Below are 21,782 nucleotides of genomic sequence, written 5' to 3'. Positions count from 1 at the left end.
TTGAATACAGCCAGTAAGTAAACATTTCTGTATCCCAAAAAGTGGGGGGTTACTCAAAATATTAAGGGATGTTATCAATAGAAATATAGAAGGACATTTATCATTCTTTTCAAATGTATGGCTTTTATATGACAATTTTTTTAACTTACTTGTGCTTACGTGCGACCTATTTATCAAATAGTCGCACGACCTTGATAAATAAATCACACGTAAGCAAAACCTGGGAAACCCGCTTACAAAAGCATTTTTCAAAGCAGAAAAGTTTTCCCTTATGTTAATAGCCAAAGTTCTTTATCTACCATTTATTTCCAGTAGCGTTCCTAGAGAGTGACGGGGAGGGGGCGTACCACATCAGGTGACACCCTGCCTGGCCTGCCTGGCACTAAATAGCTGCACTCCAACTATCCCGCAAAAACCCATCCACCCTCCTCAGAAATTAGAAAATGTTAAAAACATACTATACTGCACCATGAATATCCATACCCTGGAGGCTTTTTTGTTTAATTTTTAGCCCGCATTTTGCGACGTTGGTGGGCGGAGTCTTGCATCGCCGCGCTGAGGCCGGAGTTTACATCAGGAAGGAAGACAGCGCAGCACCAACAGGCACATACCCACCCCAAAATGTGCATGAAGATATATTACTATGGATGTTTTTTTTTTTTTTTTAAGGAAAAATGTTTGTGCCACATATGGGTTATTTATGCAATCTGTAAAAATTCTTACACAATTATTTTGTGTCTTATTCTATTTTAACACAATATAAATTTTAAAGTGTTGTGGGTACGCCAGCATGTACGTGTCCTAAAATTAACAAGGTGTGCAGAGTTTATTTTTAAACTTAAAATTAATAGTTATTAGTTATATAATACATTTTTCTATAATTAACATTAATGTAGTAGCCTTGTTGCATGATTCAGAACAAGAACAGTTGTTAAAGTGGGTGTTCATGTCCTTTTCTGCGGACATATGCACTTTCTGTAAGCCAGGTTGGACCTGGAATACATATGCAACTTTTTTTCTTCATAAATAGCGACTATCTCATTTGATAAATACATGACCACTGATTTAAAAAAAAAAAAAAAGTTTTCCACCGGAGTACCCCTTTAAGCAGTACAATATTGCATATCCATGTAACGATAATATTAATATTTTTTTATATAGCGTCAACATATTATACAGCACTTTACAATTTTGGGGATACAAATAAAATCAAGTATCAGACATTACAATATTACTTGGCAATGGCACATTGGCCATCCAGCTCATCTCCACCCCGACACCCGCGCTCAGATCCTGCACCCAGCCAGTGCAAAACTTGAAGCAGAAGATGAAAGACGATACAGCGTTACAGGTTCAACTCAGCTTTATAGAGAGATCCAATTGAAACAACTTTAGTGAGATTTATATTTTTAATACTGGACAATAAGTAAAAAACAAAAATAATAATAATAAACCTCAGGGCCTTTGCGGTTATACTACAATAAAACCCCTATTAGTTAACATTTTTATAAAACAAAGTAGTCGTGTGATAACATGATAATGCTAATTAAAGGGGTATTCCAGGAAAAACTTTTTATATATATATTAACTGGTTCCAGTAAGTTAAACAGTTTTGTCAATTACTTCTATTAAAAAAATCTAAATCCTTCCAATAATTATCAGCTGCTGAAGTTGAGTTGTTCTTTTCTGTCTGGCAATAATGCTCTCTGCTGACATCTCTGCTTGTCTCGGGAACTACACAGAGTAGAAGAGGTTTGCTATGGGGATTTGCTTCTACTCTGGACAGTTCCCGAGACAGGTGTCATCAGAAAGCACTTAGACAGAAAAGAACGACTCAACTTCAGCAGCTCATAAATACTGAAAGGATTAAGATTTTTTAATAGAAGTAATTTACAAATCTGTTTAACTTTCTGGAGCCAGCTGATATATAAAAATAGGTTTTTCCTGGATAACCCCTTCAATATCTACTTAAAAAAATCATATGTTAACTGTAATGAGCAATTGATACTATATGGGGTGTTGAAAAGAAATCTTTGATTGTATAAACTCTTTCTCTGGTCCTGCAAGGAAAATGCAAATATCTCAAGGAAATTGCAATTTCTTTTTCTAATCCTGCAAGAATAGTGCAAATCATCAAAAGAAAATGCTGTTGATTTTTTTATTTCTCTGATCCTGCAAGGAAAGTGCAAATCTCCAATAGATGATCTTAACACATACACAAGAAGCAGGTTCTCAACAGAAAATCCTGCTTCATGTGTATGTGTCAAGGTCACCTACTGGAGATTTGCACTATTCTTGCAGTTTATTTTATGTAATTATATTATCATATGACTACTTCTTTTTATTGAAATTTTATGTAATAGGGGTTCTATTGTAGTATAACCGCAAGGGCCCTGAGGTTTATTTTATGTAATTATATTATTAAATATAAATCTCACTAAAGTCAGTTCAATTTAATCTCCCTATTGAGCGAGTGACCAACTTATCCACCACACACTCAACCTTTAGATTGAGTGACACACTGAGGACTGAGAACATATATCCTATGTAGGTCACACTAAATATTCAAACAGGAGGAGTGAGGTCTCTGCTCCTGAGAGCTTACAGACTATGAGGAATAGGAATGAGACAAAAGGGTACGTTCACGCGCACGGATTTTCAGCGGATTTTACGCTGCAGATCCGCTGGTGAAGGCCCCGCTCTATGCTGGCTTTACATGTGCCTGCTCGTAGTGGCAATACGCCGCTACCAGCAGGCACACTGCGATGTGCGAGTCGCAGTATACTTGCACATCGCGGGAGCTCTCTGCCTAGCTCAGAGCAGGGAGAGCGGCCGTGATGTGCGAGTATGCCGCGCACATCGCTGCACGGTGTCTGCTCCTAGCGGCGTATTGCCACTACCAGCAGGCACATGTAAAGCCAGCATAGAGCGGGGCCTTCACCAGTGGATCCGCACCTAAATACGCTGCAAAAATCCGGGCATGTGAACGTACCCAAAGATAGGAAGTGCTTTATTGATACAATGGTCCAGCCATGTTTTATAAATAGGGGAGGTTACATAAAGGAACCAGTCACCAACTAATCTTTGAACGTCTAAAGTGCATAGCATAGAGTATTAGTGTGTGTGTGTGTGGGGGGGGGGGGGTGGACCTGCCAAATATGGCACTTTGGATATCTCCAAGACCCAGAAGTTTCAAAAGAAGCAAAAAGGGGGCAACATGATAAAAGGGGAGATCGATTAGGGGATGTTTTACACCTGCTTGAAAATATATCTTTAGGGCATATTTAGAACTGTGGATTTTAACCCCTTAAAGGGGTACTGCGGTCCTGAGACATCTTATCCCCTATCCAAAGGATAGGGGATAAGATGTCCCACCGCGGGGGTCCCACCGCTTGGGACTCCTGCAAGATTGCGGGTATCCCCAGCGGCAGGACCCCCACGGTGGGACATCTTATCCCCTTTCCTTTGGATAGGGGATAAGATGTCTCAGGGCTGGAGTACCCCTTTAAGTACCAGGGTTTTTTTCACTTTAATTTTTTTCTCCTTAGCTTGATGATGATGGCTTATTTTTTGCACTAACAATTCTACTTTGTGATGACATCTACGGCAGAACAGAAAAAGAAATCATTGTGCGACAAAATTGTAGAAAAAACGCCATTTTGGGGGCTTCCATTTTTACACAGTACATTTTTCGATAAAAATGACACCTTCTCTTTATTTTTTAGGTCCATACGATTAAAATGGTACCCTATTTATATAGGTTTGATTTTGTCATACTTCTAGAAAAAATCTGAACTACATGCACGAAAATGAATATGTTTAAAATAGTCATATTTTAACCCCTATAACTTTATTTTTCCGCGTACGGGGAGGTATGAGGGCTCAATTTTTGTGCTGAGATCTGAAGTTTTTAGCGGTACCATTTTTGTATTGATCAGACTTTTTGATCGCTTATTATTCATTTTTTCATGATATAAAAAGTGACCAAAAACGCTATTTTGGACTTTTGAATTTTTTTCGCACATATGCCATTGACCGTGCGGTATAATTAACAATATATTTTTATAATTCGGACATTTCCGCATGTGACGATACCACATATATGTTAATGTTTATTTACACAGTTTTTCAATCTTTTATTAGGGAAGGGGTTAAATGATCTTTATTAACTTTTTTTTTCACTTTTTTTTGTAAAGTTATAGCCCCCATTGGGGGCTATAACACTGCACACAATAATCTTTTACATTGATCATTGTTATTCAATAGGATAACATTGATGAATGATTCTGCAGCTCGGCGATCGGACACGCAAGAGGAAGGTAGGGACCCTCCTTGTGTCCTCCAGATGTTCTGGATGCAGTGATTTCCCCCCGGCGATCCTGAACAGCCATGGCCCCGCATTATAGAAAGAGAGCGGACTCAGGGCATACAGGTACGCCCTGTGTCCAGGTTAAGCGTGAGTCTGAGGGTGTGACAGGAAGGAGTGGTACAGAATATAGAAGATGATGTTATTTTTAGATCATTAACAGATCGAAGAGCAGGGGTAAGATGGTAGACAGAGATGAGGGAGGAGATGTAGGGAGGTGCAGCATTGTGGAGATCTTTGTGGGTGAAGAAAATAAAGAACTATACTAAGGAAAACAGGTACTGTAAATGGAGACTTAATGTCAGATCGACTAGCTCAGGTGCTGACTGGTATTGTCACCTGTCAGTTTACAAATACTTGTGGCCATATCAATGATTTAATAAGAAACTAGCTTATGTCGATTAGACCGCACAAGGTCTCAGTCCTGAGACCTGCCGCCATCGCAACTCATTCCCCATAGATCATAATGGAGTGAATGAGCCGCATTTGGCAGCTGAAACAGCAGTGGAGCGCACTGACGGGCACATCCCAGGGTTTTAACGTGCAATAACAGTGGTTCTCAGGACTGATACCTGGTCTGATCTGCTTTTACATGGTAACATATTTTATCCTAAATGAAATAAACCAAGGTGTGAATAACTATATTATATTGGGACATGCTGCAATTCACAATAGGTCTGTGAGAATGAAGCTTTGCAGGCCTTCGTAAAAAAATAAAAATAAATAAAAAACGGAGGAACAGTACAGGCCCATAGAAGGTAAAAGCAATTAATGGGGCCAGTATTAACTATAATCCATAGTCTCAGTGACAGGTCTTTACTTTGCTATTTATAGATTTCGTTTGTGCCCATTCCATGTTACCGTATGACTATGTCATCAAAACTAAACATCATGAGGTGATTTTTCATAAACTGCATTTCTTTGCCCATAGTCTTGGAAATGTACTCTATTAGTTTGCTTCCTATCAAGAACATCTAGCTATGAGCAACAATGTCAAGAATGATCATTTCAAGGCAGGAACATTGAGTAAAACCTGAAGCCTTAAAAAAAATTAAAAAATAAAATAGGCATTCTACTTGACTCTATAAAAAAATCTATTTTTAGTGTACAGAATTTCAGCTGTAAAGAATTCAAGAGTCTGAAATTAAATTGTGCAGCCGCAGTTATAAGGTTCAGGAGTACAAAACAGATTGAACTACAGCGCAAATTTATAATGAATGCTCTAATGCACATTTTATCTAATGGAAATTTAATGAACATTTTAGTAAAAGTTTATTGCCAGCGGATGGTGACAGCTCATTCATTTTAATCAAATGGTCAGGAAACATAGAATATATCAGAGAAAAGGTTTGTTTAAAGGAAAAGCAAATTTGCTGGTTAAAGATAGATACATGGACAGGTAGATCAGTGAAAGCGTTAGACTGGGTTTACACTACGGAATTTTCAAGCGTAATTCCACCTTTTTTGCTTGGAAATTCTGTCAAAGCAGTGTCCCATTGTTGTCAATTGGATTCCCCAGCACAGTGCCCACTATGGAATATTAGTGGTAGAGCTTTTGGCACTGAAATTCTGCCATAGAAAGAATGATCTTGCTAAATCTACTTGTGGAATCCATGCAGAATACACTGCTGTCTATAGGCACGGCAATGTACACGTGTTGGCCGATCTCTGATTCTCCACTGGAATATTTGTGGTGGGAGGATCCATAGTATTAACCTAGCCTTAGGCTATGTTCAGACGGTGGAATGTCCGCACAGAAAATTTCAATTGGACATTCCATCGACAGCAGAGCACTGGTAGAACATGCTGACGCTATGATCGCTCATAAATGCGCTGTCTCATAGATTTAAAGGGGTACTCTAGAGGAAAACTTTTTTTTTTTTTTTTTAATGAACTGGTGCCAGAAAGTTTAACAGATTTGTAAATTACTTCCAGTACTTTTTAGCAGCTGTATGCTAGAAAGGAAATTCTTTGCTTTTTGAATTTCTTTTTTGTCTTGTCCACAGTGCTCTCTGCTGACACCCTGTCCGTGTCAGGAACTGTCTAGAGTAGCATAGGTTTGCAATGAGGATTTTCTCCTGCTCTGGACAATTCCTGATACAGGCATCAGGTGTCAGCAGAGAGCACTGTGGACAAGACAAAAAAGTCAAAAAGAAAATAATTTTCTCTGTAGCATACAGCTGTTAAAAATTACTGGAAGGGTAAAGATTTTTTAATAGAGGTAATTTACAAATCTGTTTAACTTTCTGGCACCAGTTGATTTTAAAAAAAAAAGTACCGTATTTTTCGCCGTATAAGACGCACTTTTTCTTCCCCAAATCTGGGGGGGGAAAAGTTGGTGCATCTTATACGGCGAATACACACCTATCGGCGCAGTCCCTGCGGCCGGGACCCACGGCTAATACAGGACATCACCGATCATGGTGATGCCCTGTATTAACCCTTCAGACGCGGCGATCAAAGCTGACCGCCGTGTCTGAAGCAAAAGTGACACTAACCCGGCTGCTCAGTCGGGCTGTTCGGGACCGCCGCGGTGAAATTGCGGCATCCCGAACAGCTTACAGGACACCGGGAGGGACCTTACCTGCCTCCTCGGTGTCTGCTCTGTGCTGGGATCCCCTGCATGGCGGCGCTCTCCTTCGACGTCATCCCTTCGTCGCGCACGCCGTCCCGTCATCCAATAGGAGCGGCGTGTGTAGTGACGTGATGACGGCGACGTGATGATGGCGACGGAGAGCGTCGATCCCGGGGAAGAAGATGTCTGGAGCGACAGGGACACCCCGCCGACAGCGATGGAGCGACATCCAGGGCAGCGGTGACGGGTCCGGAGCGGCGGGGACACGTGAGTATTACCTCCTATCCAGTGGTCTTCAACCTACGGACCTCCAGATGTTGCAAAACTACAATTCCCAGCATGCCCGGACAGCCAACGGCTGTCCGGGCATGCCGGGAGTTGTAGTTTTGCAACATCTGGAGGTCCGCAGGTTGAAGATCACTGTTGGGTTCAGAATCTTTTTTTTCTAGGTTTTGCACCTTTAAAATTGGGTGCGTCTTACATGCTGGTGCGTCCTATAGGGCGAAAAATACAGTAAATTGTTTTCCACCGGAGTACCCCTTTAAGAATAGACATGTCTTTTCTGTCTGCAGACTCCGGCATCGGGATTTCCGTCATGTGCACAGTCCAGCAGAATTTGATTGAAATCAGAATTGCAGAATTGCAGAATTCCGCACAGAAAATCCATCTTGTGAACATGGCCTTAGGGTTACAATACAATAAGTTGAAAAGTAGTCTGAAAGCTGATACTTTGTAGGGGCACCCCACACATTGCCTGCTTCTATCGATATAAAAGGCCTGCCTGCATGTGTGTGTAACCATTACAAGCGTTACAATTATCTATGTGACAGACCATCAGTGTATCATATATTTGACCTCCATTTCCTTTGCCATCCAGCACAACGCCCCTTTACTGTATACTCATGTACATTGTCTTATCCACATAGAAAACTGTGTCTGGTACTGCAGCTGGTCCCATGCATTTTAATGGGATAAACTGCAGTACACACTATGTGCAGTGACCAGGTAAACAATGAAGACTACTAGGTGCTTGCAGGAGAGTGCTGACTACCAGAGATACCAATAGTATGATTCTCACTAGAGATGAGCGAACTTACAGTAAATTCGATTCGTCACAAACTTCTCGGGTCGGCAGTTGATGACTTACCGTATATACTCGAGTATAAGCCGACCCGAGTATAAGCCGAGACCCCTAATTTCAACCCAAAATCCCAGGAAAAGTTATTGACTCGAGTATAAGCCTAGGGTGGGAAATACCTCATCCCCCCCTGTCATCATCCAGACCCGTCATTAACATCCTCATCATCCCCTTGTCATCATCCCACACATCCCCCCTTCATCATCCCCTTGTCATCATCCCACACATCCCCTTATCATCCCACACATCCCCCCTTCATCATCCCCTTGTCATCATCCCACACATCCCCCCTTCATCATCCCCTTGTCATCATCCCACACATCCCCTTATCCCACACATCCCCCCTTCATCATCCCCTTGTCATCATCCCACACATCCCCTTATCCCACACATCCCCCCTTCATCATCCCCTTGTCATCATCCCACACATCCCCCCTTCATCATCCCCTTGTCATCATCCCACACATCCCCTTATCATCCCACACATCCCCCCTTCATCATCCCCTTGTAATCATCCCACACCCCCCCCCCTTCATCATCCCCACCCCCCTTCATCATCCCCACACCCCCCCCCCCCTTCATCATCCTCTTCTCATCATTCGCCCTCAGTGGTCTTCAACCTGCGGACCTCCAGAGGTTTCAAAACTACAACTCCCAGCAAGCCCGGGCAGCCATCGGCTGTCCGGGCTTGCTGGGAGTTGTAGTTTTGAAACCTCCGGAGGTCCGCAGGTTGAAGACCACTGCGGCCTTCAACATGCGGACCTCCAGAGGTTTCAAAACTACAACTCCCAGCAAGCCCGGGCAGCCATCGGCTGTCCGGGCTTGCTGGGAGTTGTAGTTTTGAAACCTCCGGAGGTCCGCAGGTTGAAGACCACTGCGGCCTTCAACATGCGGACCTCCAGAGGTTTCAAAACTACAACTCCCAGCAAGCCCGGGCAGCCATCGGCTGTCCGGGCTTGCTGGGAGTTGTAGTTTTGAAACCTCCGGAGGTCCGCAGGTTGAAGACCACTGCGGCCTTCAACATCATCCAGCCCCCTCTCACCCCCTTTAGTTCTGAGTACTCACCTCCGCTCGGCGCTGGTCCGGTCCTGCAGGGCTGTCCGGTAAGGAGGTGGTCCGGTGAGGAGGTGGTCCGGTGAGGAGGTGGTCCGGGCTGCTATCTTCACCGGGGGCGCCTCTTCTCCGCGCTTCCGGCCCGGAATAGAGCCGTTGCCTTGACAGCGACGTATCTGCGTCGTTGTCAAGGCAACGTGACTATTCTGAGGCCGGGCCCGAAGCGCTTAGAAGAGGCCTCCCCGGTGAAGATAGCAGCCCGGACCACCTCCTCACCGGACCACCTCCTCACCGGACCACCTCCTTACCGGACAGCCCTGCAGGACCGGACCAGCGCCGAGCGGAGGTGAGTACTCAGAACTAAAGGGGGTGAGAGGGGGCTGGATGATGTTGAAGGCCGCAGTGGTCTTCAACCTGCGGACCTCCGGAGGTTTCAAAACTACAACTCCCAGCAAGCCCGGACAGCCGATGGCTGCCCGGGCTTGCTAGGAGTTGTAGTTTTGAAAGCTCTGGAGGTCCGCAGGTTGAAGACCACTGCGGGTGGGGGAGTTCACTCGAGTATAAGCCGAGGGGGGTGTTTTCAGCCCGAAAAATCGTGCTGAAAAACTCGGCCTATACTCGAGTATATACGGTATCCTGCATAAATTAGTTCAGCTTTCAGGTGTTCCGGTGGGCTGGAAAAGGTGGATACAGTCCTAGGAAAGATTCTCCTAGGACTGTATCCACCTTTTCCAGCCCACGGGAGCACCTGAAAGCTGAATTAATTTATGCAGGATAAAGTCATCAACTGCCGAGCCGAGAAGTTCGTGACGAATCAAATTTACTGTAAGTTCACTCATCTCTTATTCTCACCAACAACAGTAAAGTCCCAGAGAAGATTTAATACTGTTTGTAATGTGCCCTTAGCCTTACTACTAAAACTTTCTATTTTTGGTTTACAGCAATTAACCAGATAATGAAAGCAATTTCCAGGATCTGAAACTGTCAGACACAAGGACGGCAAGAACTGAATTCATTTGTGGTTGTTTAATTGGATTCAACTAATTTCATTATAATCTTCTGTTACACAAAATAACAGATGGAAGGCAAAATGTTCAGATTCTGAGGAAGGAAAGTTGGTAAATGCGAAACTGTTCTTTACAGCAGGTCAACACAGATTGGCTTTGCTGCACCACATTACAAACAGCTCTTACATTGGTAATTGGGCACAAAAAGACATACAATATGTCCCTTTAGAGATCTCCATCATAAATTGCTATATGTTTAGAGGTTCGTAAAACTGTCTGTGACGCTTTTTTTTTACTGATCTTTTTGAATGTTTTACTGTAACTTTAAAGGGGTATTCCAGCTTCATACATCTTATTCCCTATCCAAAGTATGATCACAGGAGTCCCGCCTCTGGGGAGCCCCCTGCATTCTGTGCCGGGCACTGCCTCTGAACCGGGGGCGTGACGTCATGGCCAGCCCCCTAGTGACATCACGCCACACCCCCTCCATTCATGACTATGGGAGGGGGCATGACGGCCGTCATGCCCGCTCCCATAGACATGATTAAAGGGGGTGTGACGTGACGTGGCATCACTAGGGGGCATGGCCATGACGTCATGTCCCCGTCTTGGAGGCAGCGCCCGGCACAGAATGCCCACAAGGTCTTAAATTTAAAAAAAAAAAAATCGGAAAAAAAAATGGCAATATCAATTATTGTTAGGTTTACTATCTACTTTTCTTTACTAGTTGGTGCCTTAAATGGTCACTCTCATTAAAACTAATTTTTGCTATTGCACTTCTTATGGTAAATAAAAAATATTTCTAACATACTTTGTTTTTAAAAAAAATGAAGTTTTCTATGTTTTATTTGTGCTTAAGAAAGCTCAAGAGCACATTTTCCCCGATCTCATACACAGACTTTGGACCGAAGCCCAAACACAGGAAGTGCAGCCTGGAATGCTGAGGGGGGGGGGGGTGTCCAACGTCATCCAATCATAGCTCCTCTCACACTTAACTGCCATATGCTGTTGGTTGGACACACATCCCTCAGCACTCCAGGCTACACTTCCTTTGTTTGGGCTTCGGTCCAAAATCTGTGTATAAGGCGGGGGGAAATGTGCTCTTGAGCTTTTTTAAGCACATAAAAAAAAAAACATAGAAAACGTCATTTTTTTTTTTTTTTAAACAAAGGATATTAGAAATATTTTTTATTTACCATAAAGAGTGCAATAGCAAACATTTGTTTTAATGAGAGTGACCATTTAAGCCACCTTACAATATTTTGATGTATGTACATACATTTTATTAAAATAAATGATTTGGCAAAATTCCAAAAAGTCACAGCAAAAGTAATACTAACATTAAGATTTGTAACTCTCTCTCTCTATGCCGAAACCCCCTAAAACAACATTTGAATACTTTACAGCACCGGGGACCCGCTGTATCATTCTGTCTGAGACAAAAATGTATGATATTTTTGACAGATCACAACCAATAACAGCTCATCTTTTGTTTGGTCCCTATCTGTCGGACAAAAAACAAACAAACATTTTTGTCTGGAATACATCTAGGCCGGTAGGTTCACTGGTCTATTGATTTTTGGTTCCAGACTTTTTTCCTATGTTCAATATAAAACAATGCAATCGAACCTGTCACGGAATTGTAGACAGGTTTTCCACTCATTCCTAAAGAAAATATTGTGAACAGTGTAAACCGGAAATAATTTGTTTCCATTACGATATATAGTGGCTCAACTTATATATATATATTTTTTTTTTAAAGAGAAGCTGAGTTGTAAGCTCTTCTATCGGAGATTATTTTTTTGTCTCAGACAGATTGCTAAATCTTGGCCATGATTTGTCGTAAGCATTTTATACAACTTAAAGATATATTAAAACTTAAAACTTTTGATATATTATAGATTAATGTATGCAGAATAACTTTACAATTGCATGTTATTAAAAAATATGCATCTTTCTATTTAATTTTCCACGTTGAAGAAATGACCACTAGGGGTCTCCCTACCAGTCCTGGCAGCAAGCATTTCAGACTGCTGGAGTCCTAAACACTACGAGCTGCCAGTCTGCTTTGTTCACAAAGGATAACACTCAGAGCTGCCAGCCTGCTTTGTTCACAGCCTGTTTGGCTGTGAACAAAGCAGGCTGGCAGCTCTGAGTGTTTAGGACTCCAGCATGAGTCAGAAATGCTTGCTGACAGGACTGATCGGGAAAAATACAATAGAAAGAAGCATATTTTTCATTAACATGCTATTGGAAAGTTATTCAACATTCATTAATCTAAAATATATCAAAAGTTTATTTGATGAGAGGTACCCTTTAATATGTATAGGGGATTGATTAATTAACCAATCACTTGACGTCATGGTGCTTTTCTTAAACCATCATATCCTTAAAAATATATTATAAAAATAATATTTTACTAGTATTAAAGAATTTAAAACGGGTACCTGTCGCAAGATAAAACTATAAGTAAATAATACAGACTTACTCTTTAAAGGAATACTTTAGTGTAATATAACTTATACCCTATTTGAAAGATAGGGGATAAGTTATAGATCCCAGGGGGTCCGACCACTGTGACCAACCACAATCTCCTGTATGGGGCCGCGGCAGTACTCAGGAAGGGTGCATGTCCATCCCCAGCATAACGAGGTGGCCGATCCGCTACCCCCCATGTATCCCATAGAGATACATGGAGGGGTGTGTCTGCCCAGATTTCTGCTGGGGATGGCACTGCACTACCTGTGGATGACCCCCCGCGATCTCCTAGTTGTAAGAAGCATAGTGCATTTTTACACCCATAAATATACAAATTTCTTAACCAATGTATATTAGAATTTAACATAAAGGGGGAGATTTATCAAACCTTGTGCAGTGGAACAGTGGAGCAACTTCCCATAGCATCCGATCAGATGCCATCTTTTATATTTTAAGAGTACCTGTCACCAAACTAAATGTTTAATATATAGTTCCTTATGTAATTATAAGACACTTTGCTAAAATTCTCAAAATGTATTTGTTTTTAATGTGATTGAAAAAAACGGCCACTAGGTTGCTCTGTTCTGTTCCCTGCGCAAGTCAAACAGTTAGTTTGGTCTCCTCCCGGCCTGGCAGGAGAGCAAACTCAGGAAGTGTGTGTGGGGCATGATGAGGCACAGATTTCACAGGCTTCAGTGACGTCATGCCTGCTGGGGAATACCCACTTTCTCCTGCCGGGAGCTCACATAATGTGAGCAAGGGGAAAGGTATGATACAGAACTTTTTAAAGCTTGGAAAAAAAATTAAGGGCAGGAGGGGTGTTAGGTGTAGTTAGGGAATAAAATCTGAGTTAGTTTAGAAAATATGGTTTGATGACAGGTACTCTTTAAATAAGGCCTCTGAAAGATGAAAGCTTAAATCTGCTTGGCTGGTATGGGCAACTGCTCCACTGATCCTTTGCACAAGATTTGGTACATCTCCCCATGTTATTATATAAATTTTTTCAAATGACAGTACCCATTTAGGTGTTAACTACTTATTTGTGAATAAATAGTCAAAATAATGAATATGCATAATAATACAAGCTATATCTGATGAAGGGCAATCACCCCGAAACAGCGCTGTCTACAGAAGGGTCCTCTTCTTTTCTGGGGAGAATTCTGGCTTGGCATTAAATCCCAATCAGTCCCTGAGACTCTGTAATTGGAGCTAAAAGCTGATTTTAGGGAACACTACCTGTGAAGGTGGTGTGTGATGAGCTGTTTTGTATATTACTTTTCCCAGAAAGCCTGTGGAGTGCTAATGGACCATACACCAGAAGTGGTGCACCTCCCTAAGGAGGATACTTATTTCTTTTGCAAGCTATATCTAGTCATAACAATCCTTAAAGTGGCACACCAAAACAAACTATGTTTATAGTAGAGGAACACACAGTGAGAACTGAGGAATATAACAGATAAAAAAAATTCATATACTGTAATTTTCATTAACTCATATGCTCTGAAAATGGAGATTAGTAATAAATCTCCATCTTATATCTGACTGAATTTAGAATCTCTACATTGGACCATTATTTCATGTCTTACTATGATCAAGCATTCCAAAATATAGGCATTTTACCATTGATGGCCTATCCACTTTGATAGGCCATCAGTGTCTAATGACCGGGGTGCCGACAACTGGCACCCCTGCCAATCAACTGTTCTACAGAGCCAAAGCACCAGTACATAATAAATATCCAAAAGCAATTGGCTCCGTTCATTGTGTAGTGGCGTTGATTTACTGCCGTGCAGCTCCCTTTGAAGTGAAGAGTAGTTGCACTACAATAACCCAGAGCCAGCCCTACACAAAGTGCGGTGCCAACTTCTGGATGCTCAGTGTATATGTGTCGAAGGTTCGGTTGTGGAGAACAGGTGATCAGCAGAGCTGCTGGATGTTGGTCCTCTGCTGATCAGACATTGATGGCCTAACTTGAGGATATCTCTGGTAGTCCAAATCCCCTCTATCCTCCGCTTGAATCTTTTTTTTTTTTTTTTTTTTTTTTGTGGTAACTTGCCATACATCCATAATACCAATGTCCTCAAAATAGGATACCAGCATATACAACATGTGACTAGGAAGACAAGTGACTGCAGCAATGGATGTACAGCGCATCACTACTCCAGGAAAATAAGCAAAGACCACTGAAGCACTGGAACTGGAGCAGCTGGAATTTAACATTTGAGGAACTTTTTATTGTTAAATTTTAAAGCATTTCCTGTCGTTAAATTTCTTAAACTCTTGGACAAACCTTTTAAAGAAACCACGCTGGCTATTTCAGTTGTCTGTTCTTAGTTATAAAGGATTTCTCTGAAATATTACACTTTTAGTTTTTAGTTTTTTTCCATCATGAAGTTACTGCTCAACTAGAAAAGGCTATCTGTGACATACAGCAGCAGTACTTCCCATACAGGAAGGAAGTATAATTTGTGTTTAAATCATCAAATAGAAAAAGGGATGTACTATTTCCCCTAGTATGTCATCCGCCAAAACTATGCTGAGGCTAGGGGAGACATGCCATTCCTTTTTCTGGGGGCTCCAGAGATCAGACCACCCTGGCAGCATGCCATCACTTAAAGGGGTACTTCACTAGCCAGTGTTCGTTACATTTAGTTCCGAACAAGGTGCATGCGCTGTAAGGGGGACAGCCACACCCCTCATGATGTCAGGACATGCCCCCTCAATGTAAGTCTATGGGAGGGTCTGATGTCACAAGGGGCGTGGCTAACACCCGCAGCGCGCACAGCGTCCAGAACTAAATGTTCCGAACACTGGCCAGTAGAGTACCCCTTTGATGATACGGGAAAACTCCTTTAAGTGCTGATAGTGTCATGATGGAGTCACAAGATTGGCAGACTGCAGCCACTACAATGCAAAGCATCTATGTAAAGTTCCTCAAATCTACTTGACTGGAGTATAGAAATAATGCCCTACACAAAATGATCCAAACTTAAGCATTCAAAAAAGCCATAAATAAAGATAAACCATGAAATTATACCACATACCTGTGGCAGTGCAGAATTCAACTGGCGCTGCAGGGAATCTCTATCGTATATGACATCTTGAAGTCGTTGCTGGGCAAGTCCAAGACTCTCCTGGGTTTCACGCAATGTGTCTAACAGTCGATCGCGCTCATCAAGCATGTTAACCATCAGCTGTTCAAAATGCGAGTCCGAGTCTGAGCCACTGCTTTGGGACCCCCTTTGGCTCATAGGGGTGTCCTCATTTATCGTTGGCATTACTTCACACATCATTTCTAGGAGAATAAAGAGTATTATCAGCCAACGTTTTTTTATTTTATTTATTCAATAAAATAAAACTATATAAAGTAACAGCACATTTATAAAATATAAAGTATAGTAAGATAAACTCAACATTTTACACAGAAAAAAGCAAACACATTTTTTTTCATCAGTATTAATAAAAATGCCCAATTACTTAACATTATTTACTACCAATGTTCAATAAAATGCATTTGTATGTCATTTATTTTATATTATTTCTTCTGAACAAAAGTAAAGATTTGTTTGAGTATAATATGAAATTCATTCTACCAAATGATTGAAAACCAAGAGTTGTCTACTGTAAGTTATGATATTGCTTGGTTTTCCACCTTTCCATACCAGAAGAAAGAAAATTAAATTCTATGTCTAGGTATGAACAGACTAAGGCTGGGTTCACACTACGTTTTCGCTATACAGGGACCGTACACGTGGCATACCATAGTTTAAGATCCGGTAACAAAACCGGATATGGGGCAAAAATGAGCCGACCAGAGTCACTATCTGACTCCGGTCGGCTCATTCAAATGAATAAGATATGGGCCGGTTGGGATAAGGGACCGAATGGTTTTTTAACTCCCCCCAGGCGGATCCAGTCCCCGTATAGCGAAAACGTAGTGTGAACCCAGCCTTAGTCAACTAAAGTACCTATGTCTAAGTGGCTTTTACATTACTCCAGAACTTTGGAATGTATAAGAAGGAATGGAGTAAATAAAGTTGGTTTAACTAACTGTTCAATAATACAATGGCTGGGAACAGCACCACTAAAGAAAATATCTATAAATACGTGGAATATTAATACTAGAATAAAAGTAAATTTGTGTTTTCTATAATACTTAGTCTAGGATTGAAATAGGCAACTTCTCTTCTTAAAGGGTTACTCCGGTGGAAATTATTATTTTTTTCAAATCAACTGGTGCCAGAAAGTTATACAGATTTAAAAATTACTTCTATTTGAAAATCCTCATCCTTCCAGTATTATTAGCTGCTGTATGGTCCACAGGAAGGTGAGTTGTTCTTTTCAGTCTGACCACAGTGCTCTCTGCTGACACCTCTGTCCGTACCAGGAACTGTCCAGAGTAGGAACAAATCCCCAAAGCAAACCTCTCCTGTTCTGTACAGTTCCTGATACGGACAGAAGTGTCAGCAGAGAGCTTTGTCATCAGACTAACAACTTAACTTCCTGTGGAGCATACAGCAGCTGATAAGTACTGGAAGGATTAAGATTTTCAAATAGAAGTAATTTACAAATCTGTTTAACTTTCTGGCACCAGTTATTTTGAAAAAAATTGTTTTCTACCGGAGTACTCCTTTAAGAAGGTTGTAGGTGGTTTTGCATGGCTGCTTTTTTCAGAAACAGCACCACTTCTGCCTATGGGCTGTGTTTTTTGCTGCAACTTACTCCTTGTGACGGGTCCCTTAGGCTTTAGCCTAATAACAAGTGCAAGTGATAGCAGAACAGCACCAACACTTTTTGGGAGATTGTATGCTGGACAGACACTAGCACCACAGAACAAAACCACAGTCCAAACTGACCACAATGGGCAGCACCGATCTGGGTCCTCCTGATTAGTGTCCTTTTAGGGGTGCCTGCCTTAGCAGTAACTCCCTGGTGCAATGTAGAAATGGAGTTTACAGTATCCCAAGAAGGTGTTGGCTGTAGCATCAACTCCTCACTAGGTCTACATGAAGGGCACTTTTAGCAATGGTGTTTACAATATGTTAAGAAATTACTGGCCACAACATCATCTCCTTCTGCAAATCTCTCCACATCCCTAAGCCTGGTTCATAAATACTCAAGTGGGGAGGCATCCTGGGCAGTACAGTTTAAGATGCCCTCCCCAAATACGGGTGTAGACAATAATTAGGGGCACAGCAGGAAGAGTCTACATGTCCCCTAAACAAGAGAAATGCTATTTTTTTTAAACATGCCATGTTTTTTCTAATCTCATACAACCCCTTTAACCCTAGTATTTATATATGTTGTATTGTATTATTCATTGAATGCATGTTATTGCATCACTGCAATGAATAAAACAGATAAAGTTCCATCTTTTCCAGCTGCAAATAGGCTGGAGATTGCTGGGAAGCTATCTTTTCATTCAATTTTAAGGGGTATTCCAGGCCAAAACTTTTTTTAATATATCAACTGGCTCCGGAAAGTTAAACAGATTTGTAAATTACTTCTATAAAAAAAATCTTAATCCTTCCAATAGTTATTAGCTTCTGAAGTTGAGTTGTTGTTTTCTGTCTAACTGCTTTCTGATGACTCACGTCCCGGGAGCTGTGCAGTTCCTATGGGGATATTCTCCCATCATGCACAGCTCCCGGGACGTGACATCATCATTGAGCAGTTAGACAGAAAACTTCAGAAGCTAATAACTATTGGAAGGATTAAGATTTTTTAATAGAAGTAATTTACAAATCTGTTTAACTTTCCGAAGCCAGTTGATATATATAAAAAAAGGTTTTGCCTGGAATACCTCTTTAAGTGAATGGAGCAAAAGCCAGAATCCCTCAGTAGAGAAAGCAAAGATAGTGCTACAGAGAGTTTAATAAGAGGGACACTGTGCTTAGATATGACAATGGGTCAACTGTAGTCTATTCTTTGTTATGTCCTTGAGGCTGCTCTCTCTCTCTCTCTCTATATATATATATATATATATATATATATATATATATATATATATATATATGAGAATCCTATTTAGAAAGCACAGCCAATATGGCCTAATAAATATATATTAAAAGCAAAACTATTTACTATCAGAAAAGAGGGGAAAAAATCTAGGTGACATATTCATTTTAAACTTGAAAGAAGAAAGCTTAAAATAAAAAAAAGAAAATAGAGTTATCCTTTATGAAGACACAGATGGGAGAAGGGACATATCAGTGACTACCTGGACACTACACAAGGAATCAGTCAAACCGGTATATGGTATGACAGCTGATGAATAATAGTTCTGAATCCCTGAAGTGTGTCACAGAAGAGATGCAGACATTCTTTTTCTATGTACAACATATACATATTGGTATAATTGCCTTAGAGCAAGAAAGGGGACTGACAGTCTATTTTTAACAAGGTACCTTGCTTTCTATACATGACATGTTGTTCTATATGAAAATAGGTTAGATTTACAAAGTACATGTTTCATGTTAAACAAAATAAACAATACTGTATGCATCGCGGCTTACTTACATCAGCTGGGCCGGGCGCTCTGCATAGGTCTATATAGGTTGACTTAAACGTGGTATTATGCAATTCCCAATGTCAAAAACCCTAAAGAAGTAGTGACAGTTCTACCTTCTTTTTTCACAAAAACTACATTCTCAAAGTTGTATTATTTGTAATCATAGATTTGCTGTTCAGTAAAAAAAAGAAACCATCAAAGTCAAGTTATTGGCTCAGAACTACAAGAGATGGTACGGTAAATGGTATCTATCCCCAATTCTTGGTCCGCCATTCATTCCCATTCTATGGGTTAAGACTATATACATTTTAATCAAATATTTGTGGTGCTACTGAGAGGGTGGAGGCTACAATATGAAAGTACTAATGGACCACAGAAAGAACCTATCTCATCTTTGGGCCACAACAAAAGTTACCAGGCAGAGCAGTTGCCTCAAGTTGCTCTCTCAAAAAGAAAAACTCACACAATCTATGTAGAGACACATTGTGGCCAAAATGGAGAGCTGGAATGGAACCAAAAGGCATTGTGTTCTCTGGCTGGATGAGGAAAACCAATTGAGACACTATTTGGTTTTGGGAATAAGTCATAAAGGCAGCAAGCCAGACAACACAATGATAGACTATTCCCTTCCCATACAATGACTTTGGTTGATCAAACAATCCATGTACAAAGCTGATCAGTGGAGGTCTGACCGCTGGAACCACCAGCCATTCTGACAATAAATTAAATTTTCTCCCAATTGCATGGAGGGCAGAAAGCATGTATGACCTGAGCACTATTCATTTTCCATGGAGCTTCTGAACACTGGCAAGTGCACGCTGCAGTGGCAAATACTAAATATACAAAAAAGAAGATTGCAGCAGCACTCTTGGTTAAAAAAATGGAGGCTCTTAGCGCACTTTTTGATCAAAATGTGTCCCCCATCCACCACGGGGAGGTGGCCTCATTTCAGATGGGACCCTAACACTTATTCCTCTCACCTCTGCTGGGCATACATCCTCTGACTGGGTGACCTGCTGGATCCACCATCAATTTAAAATACCTCCTATGAATAGGGAGGGGTGCACGGCTACAGAGGGTATCCCTCCCCCTAAATTGCAATTTAGAGGGAGTGGCACCCTCTTTAGCCATGCACCCCTCCCTATTCTAGTTGATCAGAGCTCACATTGGGCAGAAGTCTGCCCATCTGCTTACCTAAAAAAGCATTTGATAATATGAAGAAGTGCTGGCTAGGGATGGTGTTGGACAAGATTAATGTAGTAGGATACTTAAAGGGGTATTCCGTTGGAAAAATAAGTTTTTTTAAACCAACTGGCTCCTGAAAGTTAAACATTTATATTACTTCTATTAAAAATCTTAATCCTTCTAGTACTTATCAGCTGTTGTATACTACAGGGGAAGTTGAGTTGTCCTTTTTAGTCTGATCACAGTACTCTCTGCTGACACATCTGTCTATGTCAGGAATAGTGTTGGGCGCGAATATTCGCATTTCAATTTTTTTTATCGTGAATTCGCGAATATTGCGAATATATCTACTATATATTCGAAATTGTGAATATTCACTTTTTTACGCATATACACATTTGCGCATATTCGCATATTCCTTCTTTTCACTTGTGGGCCAATTAGAATGATGCAAATACACTTGTCAGAGGTTATCAATAACATCCCTAGCAACAAATAGTAAAGTTGCCCACCCCCTCAATGTTTTCTTCCTCAAATACGTGAATATTCGCATATGCGAATATGCAAATATAACGAATACGCAAAATTCGCGAATATAGGACGAATATTCGTCTATATATTCGCAAAATATCACAAATTCGAATATGGGCAATGCCTTGACAAAGCGTGTTTGCACGCGAAACCAGCGCTCGTCAGCGTTCTGGTCCAGCTCCCATACTGACCTAATATGCTGCAATAAAGAAGACGTTTTAACTGTAAACTTACCCAGTGCCATGGTTTATTTTCTTGATATGGAACAAGGTAAAGTTTACCCAGTCCAGAGGGTGATGCAGGTTCCACATGTCTGAAGCGCAAACAATTTCATATTTTGCATGCTTTAGTCCTGGGCTCAAGTCCTGCAGAAATGCATGGGAACTGAGTTCCTGCACTTTTTTCACCCCAGGAACACCGTTCCCATTAGCAGGAGTCCTGCAGGACCAACCCTTATGTGGAAGAGTTCCGCCACTTTTTTTCCAGGACTTGACCCCTGCTTTAGTCCGAATCTCTTTTACTCCATGTACAGTAATGTAATTTGCATTCAAATGATGAGAAAAAACATCTTTGGGCTAAATGTGACCTTTAAAGCCATGTCAAGAATCTGAATGTACAAAGAACTGACATTTTAATTAAGCTTTGAGCTATCCATCTTAATCACAGGGATCCCATTGTCACACATCTCTAAAGAATTTTCACTGCTCCTACTCAGTCCTACAGTCTAAGAAAGCAGAAACGTGCAGTAGTGTTGCATATTGAAAAACATATGTATACTAAAATGTATTTTTTATCTTTTATACAAAAGCTTCATGTAGACTATGGGGGATGTTTATGAAAGCATTTACCCGTTTTTTCTTTCATATAATCATCATCCCTAAGAGCGAGAAAAGTAAGAAAATAGATTTTTGCTTATGTATGCAAGATTTGAAATTAAC

The 21,782-nt window shown here is 41.0% G+C and overlaps 1 protein-coding gene across 5 annotated transcripts in view; it reads right to left on the bottom strand.

Annotated features, from left to right (window-relative positions):
* Window positions 1–21,782, bottom strand: part of PPFIA2 (PTPRF interacting protein alpha 2) — a 398,714-nt gene that overhangs the window by 357,060 nt on the left and 19,872 nt on the right. For all 5 annotated transcript variants that reach the window (XM_056574441.1, XM_056574435.1, XM_056574436.1 and 2 more), the window contains exon 2: window positions 15,662–15,912. In XM_056574441.1, coding sequence (XP_056430416.1) covers window positions 15,662–15,910 — 249 coding nt within the window. In that variant the 5' untranslated portion in view covers window positions 15,911–15,912. The remainder of the gene's footprint in view (window positions 1–15,661; window positions 15,913–21,782) is intronic.

This window comes from Hyla sarda, chromosome 4, assembly GCF_029499605.1.
Source record: "Hyla sarda isolate aHylSar1 chromosome 4, aHylSar1.hap1, whole genome shotgun sequence".
Lineage (NCBI taxonomy): Eukaryota > Metazoa > Chordata > Amphibia > Anura > Hylidae > Hyla > Hyla sarda.
Note: the sequence above shows the minus strand (reverse complement) of the source record. Positions and strands in the feature narration are given on the sequence as shown.